At 39.7% G+C, this 14,465-nt stretch overlaps 1 protein-coding gene across 1 annotated transcript in view; it reads left to right on the top strand.

The window, feature by feature from the left end:
- EYS (eyes shut homolog) overlaps positions 1 to 14,465 on the top strand; it is a 1,650,074-nt gene that overhangs the window by 1,601,324 nt on the left and 34,285 nt on the right. Inside the window, exon 40 of the mRNA XM_030315776.1 lies at positions 8,718 to 8,890. Coding sequence (XP_030171636.1) covers positions 8,718 to 8,890 — 173 coding nt within the window. The remainder of the gene's footprint in view (positions 1 to 8,717; positions 8,891 to 14,465) is intronic.

The following is a 14,465-nucleotide window of genomic DNA, read 5'->3' as shown; positions in this document are numbered from 1 at the left end:
GATAAGAAAACAGTTCTATGTATAATATCAATGATTCTTCAGTATCTTTTGAATATTCTTAGCTATCATATAGTAAATGCTTCAGCCATTTGCTGTTCTACTTAATTCACAAATCTGTCCTATGTCCTCACATCTCATCAAGTTCAAGAGTCATGTCACTAGATACTTAAAGGGAAAAAGCCTTTTTATCACCTGCTGTCACTTCCAACTCCAGAGAGCTAAAAGAAGATTTTTATATTTTGCTGTTAAACTACATTCTCCAGACGTCTCTATTGCCAATAATGGCACCATATTCTTTCAGTCATTTTCTTTTGAAGCCCCAAAGATTTCCATTGTTTGAGAGACATAGAACGGCACTTAAATGTATGGACTTCCTCACCCATTACTCAGCCATTCAATTTGCTTAACTTCTCTGTTCCTCAAGTTCCTCCTCTGCAAAATGAGGAGGATAATAGTATCCTCCTAATAGGGTCACAAGGAGGATTAATTGAATTAATACATTTAAAGTGCTAATAAGAGGGGCACCTGGGTGGCTCAGTTGGTTAAGCGTCTGACTCTGGCTCAAGTCATGATCTCACAGTTTGTGAGTTCGAGCCCCACATTAGGCTCTGTGATGACAGCTCAGATCCTGGAGCCTGCATTGAGTTCTATGTCTCCCTCTCTCTCTGCCCCTCCCCCACTCATGCTCGCTCGTGCTCTCTCTCTCTCTCCCAAAAATAAACATTTAAAAAAAATTTTTTTTACATTATTAAAGTGCCAAGAAGAGTGCCTGGCATACAGTAGGCCCCAGAAAATGTTTGCCATTACTATTATCTTTCATTGTTTTTTTAAATTTTATTTTGTTTTGTTTATATCTTTTTTTTTTTTTTGAGAGAGAGAGATAGTGAATGGGGAGGGGCAGAGAGAGATGGGGAGAGAGAGAGAATCCCAAGCAGGCTCCACACTGTCAGCACAGAGTCAATGTGGGGCTCAGACTCCTGAACCATGAGATCATGACCTGAGCAGAAACCAAGAATCGGACGCTTAACTGACTGAGCCATCCAGGTGACCTTATCTTTCATCTTTCAAGCCAACATTTATCAGATGTTTGTCATATCTGCTTCCACCTCTCCATCCTCAAAGCCATTTCCCTGTCCAGGTCTCTTTGCATCTATCCACTTCTTTGTTCCCCAGCCATGACTTATTGATTTATTCCTCAGACACTCGATGAAAATTACTATATGCCAGGAACTGGCTTAGGCCCTGGGATGATAACAGAGCAAAACAGAGCTGATCTCTGCCCCCATGCAATTATCTAGTGCAGGGGTCACAAACTATGGCCTATGGACCAAATCTGATCCATCACCTGGTTATCCCAATAAAGTTTTATTGGGATACAGCCATGTCCATTCTTTTGTGGATTGTCTGTGGCTATTTTCAACAGTTGGCAGAGTTGAGATGTTGCAACAGAGTCTACATGGCCACAAAGCAAACTATACTGCCAAAGTTTGCCAACCCCCATTCTAGGGGCAAAAATATAGTAAGATCCCACTAAGGTTAAACTTACATCACTAGAGAGTTGGTTGTTACATGAGGGGTCATCCTATACATACCAAATTAATATTCCTAAAATATGCCTCATCAGTCATGTCCTTCCCCATGTCTGTCACTTAAAAGTTGAACTATCTCAGCCTGTTATTCAAAGCCCTTGAATTCTAACCCTTTTCCAGCCTAAGCTTCTACTGCCTGTCCTTCTCCATACACTCATTCATGTAGGCAAATCTTACCTCAGAAGCTTCCCTGAACTCACTAAAATTGCTTAGGTGTCCTTCCCATGGGTTCCCATAGTACTCATTTTAGCACCTGTCACATTGTATTTAAATTGTCTGCTCACTAATCTGATCCTCCCAGAAAGAGCAAGTAAGTCCTTGTGGCCAAGAATGGGGCCTTCTGTGCTGTGGAATGCTCGGTACTAAGCACTATGGCAGACACTTAGCTTGTAAAAATAATAGTAACAAATATTCTTTAAATGAATGAATATCTACCTCTCTTTGGTGTTGCTCTCCTTTTTCCACTCTATGGACAGCCCATCTCACACACATACCTATCCAAATCTACTTTTCCTCAAGGAAAAGTAGTAAATATGTGGTTAAAAGAAAAAAATTATAATGAATTAACTTCAAGGTTTAAAAAAATATTGTCATCCAAAGTAGAGAATAATGAATAAAAATTTGAGACGTTTTATTATCTACCTTTCACAGTGTGCTAAAGAAGCCAAAAAAAGGAACGAGAAGAAAAATCTGATCTTGCACAAAATCTTTATGATGGAAATGTTCTTAAGATAGAATGTAAGAAAGGGGCACCTGGGTGGCTCGGTTTGTTAAGCATCTCACTCTTGATTTCAGCTTAGGTCATGATCTCACAGTTCGTGAATTTGAGCCCCACATCAAGCTCTGCACTGACAGCACAGAGCCTGCTTGGGATTCTCTGTCTCCCTACCTCTCTCTCTCTCTCTCTCTCAAAAATAAATAAATACAATTTTTTTTAAATATATATATAATGTAAGAAAATAGTATATGGTACTTGAATGTAATTTTTTTAATATTTAAACATATACCTAATTGCTTCAGACCTAACAATTCTGAGAGGAAGCATAAGAGCATTTATTTTAGTTAAGATCTATTTTTCAAATAAGTTTATAACATCTGTATTATATTATGCTTAATATGATTTAAGCTATATTTAATATAAAAATACTTTACCACTGTCAGTGTGTCTATAAGGCAATGAGATCAATTTTGTTTAGCTCTTTTTTTACGTTGATAAAAATGACCCACTAGATGGCGCAGTCATCATAAAAAAGTAATGATATTAGAGTTTTGGTTTTGTGTGTGTGTGTGTGTGTGTGTGTGTGTTTAGAGTTTTCTTTTTATATAAAAATTCTTACAGCTTTGTTTCTTTTATGAAATTGGTAATACAATATATTTTGGGCTTGGGCTTTTTTGTTTTAGAATCTATTAAATAGGAAATCTGTCGATTTGAACAGGAGGAGAAAAGGAAATTTATTTTTAAAAATAGCATTTATAGGAAAACAGCCAAAAGGGCATATAGTGCATATCATGCCTATCTATGTCAGGAAGCAGGTGAAAAGGCAGTTTGTGCCAGAACGGGTCTGCACATACTCTAAACTCCTGAATTCTAAACTTCATTATATAAAACACCACTTGAAACATGTATCGGAACCGTCCAGTCATTTCAAACCTGAAGGTGAATAGGTGCATTTAGACGGTTACAAATGGATGGTGCCCGCGCGCATAAGGCATCCAAGCTCAGGCCACCAACCAACCGTCAGGGGTTGAGGGGGAGCATCCCCATAAAGGTGGCAGGCGAGGACTGTGAGCCAGAAGACGTCTATTTTTTGTAGAAAAGTCTTTCCATATTTTATGCTCTTGGAGCTCTTCAAACAGTAACTAAAAATCTTTATGATCATTATGTAAATTTTTAGCAGATTAATCCTGTATTTTGTTTTCCTCCATTTTGGAGAACCTTATGCAACTTCTCAAACTTTTTTTTTTTTTTTTGCACAAATGTTAACTTAGGTACAATAATCGTGTATGTTTTCTTTCATCAGGACTCAGCTAAATACCCTACTTAATGAAATGGCAATATCCTCAGAAGTTTTTGTGTGCTCAGTTTTTTGTTATTTTATGTATGTGCCTAAGCCGCTACCTGTAAGTTCCAAATAGACAAGAATTTTTGTTTTCAGTTCCTCCCAACACCAGAGTCTAACAGTCATTGGTGAACATGGGTGCTGACGTTCCTTTTGTTCCCTGAGTTATTCCCCACGCTGGTTTCTGGGTTCTGGCAGCACTTCTCTCTGCCACTCACTTGGTTCTCAGCGAACGCAGCGCCATGGTTCTTACTCTAACACAACTCACCTCTACCTGGGCCACAGCTCTCTCCTTATACATCTTCTGCCCATCCTTTATGACTAGTCTTATACACATAGTAAGTACTAAAAAAAGTTGTGTTTTTTTGTTTGTTTGTTTTTTAGAGAGAGAAAGAGCAGATACGCAGGTACTCAAGAGTGGTGGGGAGGGGTGCCTGGGTGGCTCAGACGGTTGAGCTCAGGTCATGATCTCACAGCTTGTGATTTCGAGCCCCCTGTCGGGCTCTGTGCTGACAGCCCAGAGCCTGGAGCCTGCTTCTGATTCTGTGTCTCCCTCTCTCTCTGCCCCTAACCCGCTTGCATTCTGTCTCTGTCTCTCTGAAAAATCACTAAACATTTTTAAAAAATTAATAAAAAAAAATAGAGTGGTGGGGAGGGGGAGAGGGAAAGGGAGAAAGGGGGAGGGAGGGAGGGAGGGAGAGAGAGAGAGAGAGAGAGAGAGAATCAAGCAGGCTTTGTCCCACAACCGTGAGATCATGACCTGAGCTGAAATCAAGTGCTGGATTTTTAGCTGACTGAGCCACCCAGATGCCCCCAAAAATATTTTTTTAAGTTGATAACATGAATTTGGGTGCAGCATAAATGTGATTAGACTGCCAAAAATGCAGGAAAATATAGGAGTTTGAAATGAATATGTTCTTGGTAAATATGTATAGGCAAACATTAAGTCACTTTATTTTAATAAATAATTACTGGGTCAATAATAAACAAGAAGCCTGTAAAATATTTATTATTTTCAATTATATACACATGTATTATTTCAGGAGCACTCTCATGAACTGATGACAGGAATGTAAATTGGTACAGTTATTATGGAGGGCAGGTTGGAATATGTATCCAAAGCCTAGAAGTCATGATGATATTTAAGTTTATCCCAAGGAAATGATCATAGATGTGCACAGAGATTTAGCTATAAGAGTTTTATCACAGGGTTATTTGTAGACAGTGAAAAATGAAAAACATACTATCTAACAAGTGACTACAAGAATAAAGTATATTTTATCAAGTCAGTGTGAAATAACATTCAACCATTGTATGTGAGATTGTGGAAGAGAAGTTAATGAGTATGGAATAAAAGGTTATTTATAGGCAGTTCTATTTGTGGAACTGTGGGCTATTATACATCTTGAGTGACTTTCCCAAGTGGAAATGTTGAAATCTGAATAAGATGAAGTGTATACTTTCAGAACACTATTACCTGAAGTGAAAACAACACATCTTTCATATCCCAAATGAAATGAAAGCAAGACTCTGGAAAGTGAGCATCAAGCTGGCTTTTGCCCTGAGTTCCTGCTAAAACACGAAGCATGTATAACATACCCTTTCAGGGCTGCACAGGTTACAGACATCTAATAGCATACTCCTCACAGGCCTCAGACTCCAAAGAGCTGCACCAGCAGTGTAAGAACAAAAGAAAAATAAACCTTATTTTAGACAAGGAGAAGGCAAGGAAATTTGCCTATCTTGAACCTTAATTTGAAGGGAAAGGTGTAAAATAGCAAAGCACTAAAAATAGCCAAGACACTCCCAAACAGAAAAACAAGATAGCAGAAGTTGTCACTCTAGTTATCAAGACCTATTATAAAGAAGGAGAAATTAGGGGTGCCTGGGTGGCTCAGTCAGTTAAGCGTCCGACTCTTGGTATCAGCTCAGGTCATGATCTAGGTTTTGAGTTCGAGCCCTGCATCCACTTGGGATTCCCTGTCTTCCTCTCTCTCTGCCTCTGTCTCTCTCTCTCAAAATAAATAAACATTTTTTTTAAAAAAAGAGGGGGAAATTAAGACAGTGTAGTGTTAACAGAAAGTTAGAAAAGTACACTAACAGAACAGGATAAAGAGGCACAGGACAGTGCATACATGGACACGGCTCATGAGTGGAAAAGGATGAACTGGTCAATGAAAAGTGCTCAGACTATTGGTCATCTGTACGGAAAACTGTAATTGGATCTCTTAACTCCACAGCAAACATAAAAAATAATTTCAGATGTATTAAGACTTACATGTAACAGGAAAAAAATGATAATAGTCTGAGGAGACAACATAAAATAATAACTTTCTGACCTCGGAATAGGGAAAGCTTTCTTAACTAAGTCACAAGAAATGCAAACTGTAAAAGAAAACATTGAAATTTCAACTACAAAAAATAGGAACTTTCGTCCATGAGGTAATATAGTATTGACAATGTAGCAGCTACATGCATCAACATAGTGAATCCCAAAACATAATCCTGAGTGAAACGCAGTAATTAAAGAATACATGCAATATCATTTCATTTATATAAAGTTTTGTGAAAGAGAAAACTAAAAACTGTTTTCTTCTAGGAGTTTTGCTGTTCCAGGTCTTATATTTTATAATTCTTTAATCCATTTCAAGTTAATTTTTGTAGGTGGCTAAAATAGGGATCCAGTTTCATTCTTTTACGTGTAGATATCCAATTTTCCCAGCATTTTTCATGTTAAAATTTTCTTAGAGGAAGTAGTGGAAAGATACCTGCCAAGTGCTAAAAAAAAAAAATGTCGGCCTCAACATGGTCAGAGGTTACAGGTGATTTTGATTTTCTTCTTTGGTTTAATCTCAATTTTATGAAGCTCTTACCTATTGTTTCTATAAAATGATAGAGGTTGTTAATAATGTTTGCAGAAAGAATGTTCATTTTCCTTCCTGACCCCTCCACGAGGCATATAATGTATTCATATTGACATATATTGTCATATTACCTAGAGGGGACTACAGAAGCTGCCCTCTATCCTCAGAATTTGTGAGGTTCTTCTAGCCTAAAGAAAAAAGGGAACTGAAGGTACTTCTGTTTTCTACCTGCCTTGTCTTGACTTGCTCACTCTCAGAATTATACTATTGGTGATGCTCTCAACAACCCCAGCAGTGCTGTTCATGTCATCTGTGTCTGTAGTTTGCCAGTAAGTAAAAACCATTGTAATAAACTGAGAACAAGTGTGACCTGGAACTCATGGATGTATTCATAAATTTACTTTTGTTTCTCGCTGTCTTTTTAAACCTGCTTAGAAGGAGTCATCCTTTTCTTCGACCTGGATTAAAACCTGGGGAGGTCTTGGGACGCCTGGGTGGCTCAGTCGGTTGAGTGGCCGACTTCGGCTCAGGTCATGATCTCACAGTCCATGAGTTCAAGCCCCACGTCGGGCTCTGTGCTGATAGCTGGGAGCCTGGAGCCTGCTTCTGTTTCTGTGTCTCCCTCTCTCTCTGCCCCTCCCCTGTTCGCGCTCTGTCTCTCTCTGCCTTTCAAAAATGAATAAATGTTAAAAAAATAAAATAAAAAAAAACATGGGGAGGTCTATTGAATTTTCTGCTCCAACTTAACTAATGGACACTTTCATTCGCAAATACCCTCTCAATGCATTAGTTCAGAGGGTCCGCTTCAAAATACTAACAACACTTCACTCTTCATAACTGTTGGCCTAAACCCAGCCAGGGCTTACCACATGAACCGAAGGTCTGCAAAGAAGGCACGATCTGTTACTGCTGTCTTTCCCCAGTCTAGTGATTTCTGACTCAGCACCATGCACCACATCCTGGAATGGGCTTCCTTGACTTGCACCATTGTCTGATGGTTTAGTGCTCCCTGGGCCTGGCAGGGACGTAAAGTAACCCTTTCCATCATGTGCCCTTAGTGTAGGGTTGCCATATGAAGGGGGGGAAACACAGGACACCCAAATAAATTTGAATTCCAGGCACACAACAAATAATTTTTAGTATATCTCAAATGTTGCTTGTCTGAAATTCAAATATTGCATGGGATATACCGAAAAATTATTCATTGTTTATCTCAACTTAATTATATGTCCTACATTTTATCTGGCATCTCTACCTTTGCTCTTGTTTTGGGTTCTTCCCAATATCACTCTCTAAACCCAGACAAGGTCTGTCATCAAAATGGGAAGTCCCCTTTACCTCTTAGATTCTGCCCCAGCCATAAACTGACTGCCTCTTACTGTTGAGGTCTCTTCAGCTACCAGGATACCCTCTGGGCAAGATCCCTTTTATATGTCCCCAAGCTGATCCTCAGTCGGAGTGCCACAACCCATCCCTGGGATTCACTGCCATCTGCCTGGCCTCTGGAGGGGTTCAAAGTACCTTTTGCAGCCCAAGGAGCTGGATCTACGTGCTCACCAATGTGATGGAATGTATATCAAGCTGAATTTCTTTCCTCTAGGCTTAAGGTTAGGAGGCAGCAACTGTGTTCACTGCCTCTCCCTTGGTGGTGATGTGAGGCAGGGAGAGGGGACTGTTCTGTCCAAAGAAATGATTCTCTAAAATCTCTCTCAAATCCACATGCTGAACCTTTTAAAAATTTTGATGTGGAATCCAGTAATCCTATAATCAGTCATTAGCTCATTTCCTTGACAGTTTGGATCCTGGTAGTTTGAATCATTACTTGCTTTGATGTACAAAATCTTTTCTTTTTTTTTTTTTTTTTAATTTTTTTTTTTCAACGTTTATTTATTTTTCGGACAGGGAGAGACAGAGCATGAACGGGTGAGGGGCAGAGAGAGAGGGAGACACAGAATCGGAAACAGGCTCCAGGCTCTGAGCCATCAGCCCAGAGCCCGACGCGGGGCTCAAACTCACGGACCGCGAGATCGTGACCTGGCTGAAGTCGGACGCTTAACCGACTGCGCCACCCAGGCGCCCCTACAAAATCTTTTCTATCTTGGAACCTCAGTGACAATTGCCGAGTTAACATCAGGATGACACACAGTGCATATCCATCTCTGCTCAAGTGCTCAAATCCTGCGGCCTTCTTTCTCAACCAACAGCTGTGACTGCCTCCCTGGGTGGAAAGGAGAACTCTGCACGGAGACAGTTTCCACCTGTGACCCTGAACATGACCCTCCACACCACTGTAGCAAAGGAGCAACTTGTGTTTCATTGCCTCATGGGTATACCTGTTCCTGTCCTCTGGGAACCACTGGAATCCACTGTGAACAAGGTAAGGCAGAATTTCAACTCCTGCTTGTTCACAAATTAAGTCAGTTTCCTTTTCAAAAAGACAATGAAAAATGTATAATAATCCTCAGCTTGCATAAGATCTGGATTTCCTCCACATTTACAAGTGCACTACAGGATAGGAGGGAGTGGGTGGAATAGGGTGGTCTTGTTCTCTCCATCATAGAGACAAACCCAAGTCATTTCTCTGCTGTCCTCCTTGCAGCCCAATAGCACAAATTCATCTTCATGGAGCCCACTCACCTAACACTGGCAGGAGAAGAAACGTGGTTCTCTACTGCCCATCATCCCCAAACCACAAGCGACAACTCCACACCGCATTTAATGCTTTCTCCTCCTAGAACTTCCCTGACCATCTCTGCCTACCCCAGCCTTTACAGACAAGACTGGGTTAATAGAATGCTGCCACCTTTAAACCTCCTCAATCACTCCATAACCCTCTGCTAAAGCTCTAGGAAGCCTAGAACAAGAGAACTTCTCAGGTGAACAGTGACCACAAGCACAAGGTCTAAATGGGGACCTTGGAAACTGAGTCCCATGGAAGAAATGAGGAAAGCATACACTGCTTAATATCTCAAGTCTTGCATGGGGCGCCTGGGTGGTGGAGTTGGGTAAGCATCCGACTTCAACTCAGGTCATGATCTCACAGTTCATGGGTTTGAGCCCTGTGTTGGGCTCTGTGCTGACAGCTCAGAGCCTGGAGCCTGCTTTGGATTCTGTGTCTCCCTCTCTCTCTGCCCCTCCCCTGCTCGCAATCTGTCTGTCTCTCTCAAAATAAATAATAAAACTTTTTTTTTAACACATCTCAAGTCCTGCAGCTTCTAAAAATCAATACTTAATATTGCATTTTGTCATATTTGGTGTAGTTCTAAATTTCTCAGCAAAACTGGTCTAGAAGAAGACTCCATAACGCCATGTTCAGAGTCCTAACAATTCAGTTGTGTAACAGGCACAGTTGTGTTACCCTAAGGTTAATAGAATGGCCTGACTGAAGCTGCCCAGCCAGCCAGTCAGGATCCAGCTGCACAACTCAGGTGGGTCCTGTTGTTCATTTTGTTGCCACCTGCTGGCTGCTATCTTGTCTAGTTTAAATATCAGTAGGGATGATTCTGGATCTTGGGGCTCGCTGGGACTTAAAAACTGTGGCAAGGAATCCAAACTCGCAGTTAAGGAATATGATGAGATGAAGCCAGAAAAATAGGGGGACATAGAGTTTTACCTACTATCTCCTGGCTTCCTGAGATTGGAGAATCCACTATTATTCTATCCCACCTCACCCTCCATCCAGAAGATAAAGCTTTAGCCTTTATTTCCCCTATTTAGGAACAGAGGCTGGCATAGAAGGACAGGAACCAATCATCAATTGTGTTATATACACCTTTGCATAATTTGGGGGGGGGGGGTATTGTAATATATTCATATGTGTGGTAAGAACTAATTTAATCTCTCTCAGATCACTTTATCAAATATACTAATGCAAACATTTTTTATCCTATGTCCTTTGAGATTCTGTGAGTGTTTAACTCTCATCCAAAAGTCAAAAGTGTTAATAAATAGAAGACATTGGAGATTTAGAATACCAGTGATTTAGTGACAGAAATTTTTAGTCATGTCTTAAGTGTGACTATAAAATAATGAGATACAGTTTTGTTCTGGCTTATGGAAATCAGTCTTTTTCATAATGACATATGGCAGATCTTGATCTTTTTTAAATGCCTGTTCTTAGTTCCTAGAATTGCCACACTCCATCCTGGATTAGGAATTTTATTCATACTCTTTCCTCTGCCTTAAATGCTCTCGTGTTCCTCTCCACAGTTAGCTAACACTTATTTATCCTTCAGATTTCAACTCAGACTTTACTTCTTTAGGGAAGCATTCCCAGATTTCCTGTCATAGAACTGAGGGCAGTGACCATGCCTGTTTTTGTCTATTGTTGTTGAATCTCTATCACCCATCACATAGTGCAGATCAAAATATATATATATACATTTCAACTTACTGGTTCTAAAATAATAAAAACTGATTGTGATAGTTTTCAAGAAATAGTTCCTGACTTTAGTGAAAAGTGAAGTACTTGAAACTTTACCAAGATGATGTACCTCTATTACTCCCAAAGAGATAGCTATTAGAAAGTGAAAGAAATAATAAGACAAGTTCACAAAAGGGCTAGTGACTATAACAATAGGGAAAGCTTAAAAGCTCAAATGATGAAAGCCTAGGGGATTAACCCAAAGTTTGAGTGGGTGTATATAAATAAATAATATTGGTATGTATATAAATAAATTATATAGAGAGATGGTAGATTAGAGAGGATAGATGATAGGTAGATAGATGAAAGAGATAATCAATAGATGAGAGAGAGGGAAATAGTGACAATAATAAAATTATTTCATAGAGAGTTTACAAACTATGATAAAAGCTGCCAAAAAAATTATGTCACTCCCGTAATTTTCCTTCTTCCTCTTCTATTTCCACATTCCAAGAAACCTTAAGTCTTACAAACAAAATTAATTGAACTGCACATGGAACCTCAGACTTACAGCTTTCATACCTGCCTAGTTTTATGACCACCTTTTTTTTAAGTTTATTGATTTATTTTGAGAGAGAGAGAGGAAGAAAGAGGGTGCACAAGCAGGGGAGGAGCAGAGAGAGAGAGAGGGAGAGAGAAAATCCCAAGCAGGCTCCACACTATCAGTACAGAGCCCCACTCGGGGCTTGATCCTATAACTCTGGGATCATGACCTGAGCCAAAATCAAGAGTCAGATGCTTAACCGACAGAGCCACTCAGGTGACCCATGACCATCTTTATTGTAAGTAAGCCCCACCCCTAATACAAATCAAAACTCATGTTTACAATCTCTGAATGAGAAGAAACCAAAATGCAATTGCTATTTAAATCTGATGAAGCTGTGAAGGGTAGGGATGGTGAAACGGTGTCATTTGCCTCAAAAATGCAGTCTAGCATTAGTAACCTTTGTTCTTTTCTCCTTCCCTTGGAGTAATGCTTATAGAATGGATTATTCACTAAAATGTTAAAATTGGGTACCAGTTCCAGACCAGGTGTTGGAAATACTCCCTTAACAAGACAGCTGCCCAGCCTCCATAAAAGTTACATTCCAATAGGAGGAGTCAGGCAAACACCATATCCACCAATCAGTGAGGAAAGATACAGACTGAGTTAATGCCATAAAGGAAATAAAGCAGAAGGGGAGATAGGAAGCCATTGGAAGAGTACATTTTAGTTGGGATGGTCAGGATCGGACTCTTTTAAGTGGGACATTTGAGCTCATCTAGTGAGAATTAGCCATGTGTGAAGTCATGTGGGACAAGTACTCTAGGCAGAGGCTAAACCCAGTAATAGGAAAATAATATTACTTATTTGAGAGAAAGGCAGCCAGTATTCCCAGAATAGGAGATGGTATTATAAGATGACTTCGGAAAGGCAAGCAGAAGTCAGATCATACAGAGTCTTGGAAAACATGGTAAAGAATTTTAATTTCATGCTAACAAAATAAGAAGCCTGTGAAGACTATAAGCGGGAGATTTGCATCCTGGTGCTTCAAGTAACTCGTGATTTTGTTTCTGCTGTTTAACTTTCTAAGCCTCAGTTTCATTATCTGTAAAGTGGCAATAGTAAGTATGCCACCTATTTGCCACGTGCCCTGCCCTTCCTCCTACTCCCACCCCTCCCCCTCTGCTCTGTACCCCAGAGGCCCTCTCAGAGGATTGCATTGATGGGATCCCTTCCATTCTGCCTCCAGTTGAGTTTAGACAACAGAAGTCACCAGCAATTGTTGGGAGGAAGGAGAGTGAGACAGGGTATTTACTTCCCTAGATTCCTTGCCACTAGGTCGCCAAAATTTACCTTTCCCCAAGGACACAGTTTCTGTCAGGAGATCCTCACCTTCTCCAGCTTCAGGCCTAAGAGTGAAAACAGCTCCCTATTGAGACAAAGCCCAGAGCAACACCCCAGCTCCTGCAGTTTCCCTGAACCCTGCCCACATCTTGGTAAATGGTCTTCATTCCCTTATTTTCAAACTACTCCACATGAGCATACCATCTATTCACTGCCAGGACCCTCACTGATATAATAACCATGATTTTGCCCACTTTACAAAATTCATGGGAGGCAGTGTATATAAAAGTTCTTTATTAAGTATAAAGTGCTATAAAATATAAAGTATTATTTTTTTCCTCTTGTTCTCAAGATCCAAAATTCAGACCAACACTCTTAATAAAATAATTGAGCCATATTATGTATTAAATCTACATTTTGGTATCAAGTGTTCCAGGAGTGTAGAATCACAGGACATCACCAATCATCTTCTAGTCCAACAGTATCAATTTATAAATGAGGAGACTAATGCTCAGAGAAATTAAATAATGTACCAAAAGTCTCAGAATCAAGTCTCTTGACTCTCAATCCAATTATTAGTAGCTTCTTAATAATTAGTTAATAAATACGAGCACAGTATATCACCATCAAGTTCACTAACACTGTTTCTAGATCTTAGCAGTCCCTTATAATAGCCATTCCATAAGTAAATAAGGCATAGGAATTAACAATGTAGAGGTAACATATTTATCAACAACTATCATACTCCAGTTATCTAAGAAAGCCTAATAAAGGAGCAATGTAATCATTAAAATTCAAATAACTTCAGAACTAAAATTTGTGTTTGAATGAGTCATCAATGGGTAGGATTGAAAAGAACCTTAAAAATCACTTACTTAATCCCAACTCTTCTACTTCGAATTCAAAACTCTGAATTAGGGATGCCTGGGTGGCTCAGTCAATTAAGAGACTAACTCTTGAATTCAGCTCAGGTCATGATCTCACAGTTGTGAAATCAAGCCCTGCATGGGGCTCCAAGCTGAGCATGGAGACTGCTTGGGATTCTCTATCTCCCTCTCCCCCCCCCACCCCTTCCAGTTTGCCTTCACGAGAACCCCCCCCTCAAAACCAAAACAAAACCAAGAACCTCTAAATTAGTGAGACTAAGAATTTAAGCTTTCACATGGCCAATCCAGTGAGTTTCCCATTACACTGTATTACCTACATTTATAATCAAAATATATAAACTACCAGTTACATGAAATGAGTAAAAACCTGTGCAGCCTGTGTTATGCAAAACTGGTTAATAAAATATCTTTGTCCCAGTATTTTAAATACTTTTAAGTATTTTTTTAAATTCTATTTATTTATTTAGAGAGCAGGAGAGAGGCAAAGGGAGAAAGAGAGAGACAGAGAGATTGAGAGAATCCCAAGCAGGCTCCACACACACACACAGAACCCAACTCAGGGCTCTCATGAACCATGAGATCATGACCTAAGCCGAAATCAATAGTCGGATGCTTAACTGACTGAGCCACCAGGGGCCCCAAAATAGTTAAGTATTTTAAAGTGTATGTATGTATCTGATCAAAGGGTTGCTGGGGGAAATTTTCTATACCAACATTACAGTTTAAGTAGTAAAATTTGATTTTGTCTGTCCCTTACTCTTAAGATGTCTAACTAATGGGAAAGAGAGATCTTTCAAGTCCCTTAAAACATTTA

The sequence above is a fragment of the Lynx canadensis genome, chromosome B2 (genome assembly GCF_007474595.2).
Source record: "Lynx canadensis isolate LIC74 chromosome B2, mLynCan4.pri.v2, whole genome shotgun sequence".
NCBI classification, from domain to species: domain Eukaryota; kingdom Metazoa; phylum Chordata; class Mammalia; order Carnivora; family Felidae; genus Lynx; species Lynx canadensis.
Note: the sequence above shows the minus strand (reverse complement) of the source record. Positions and strands in the feature narration are given on the sequence as shown.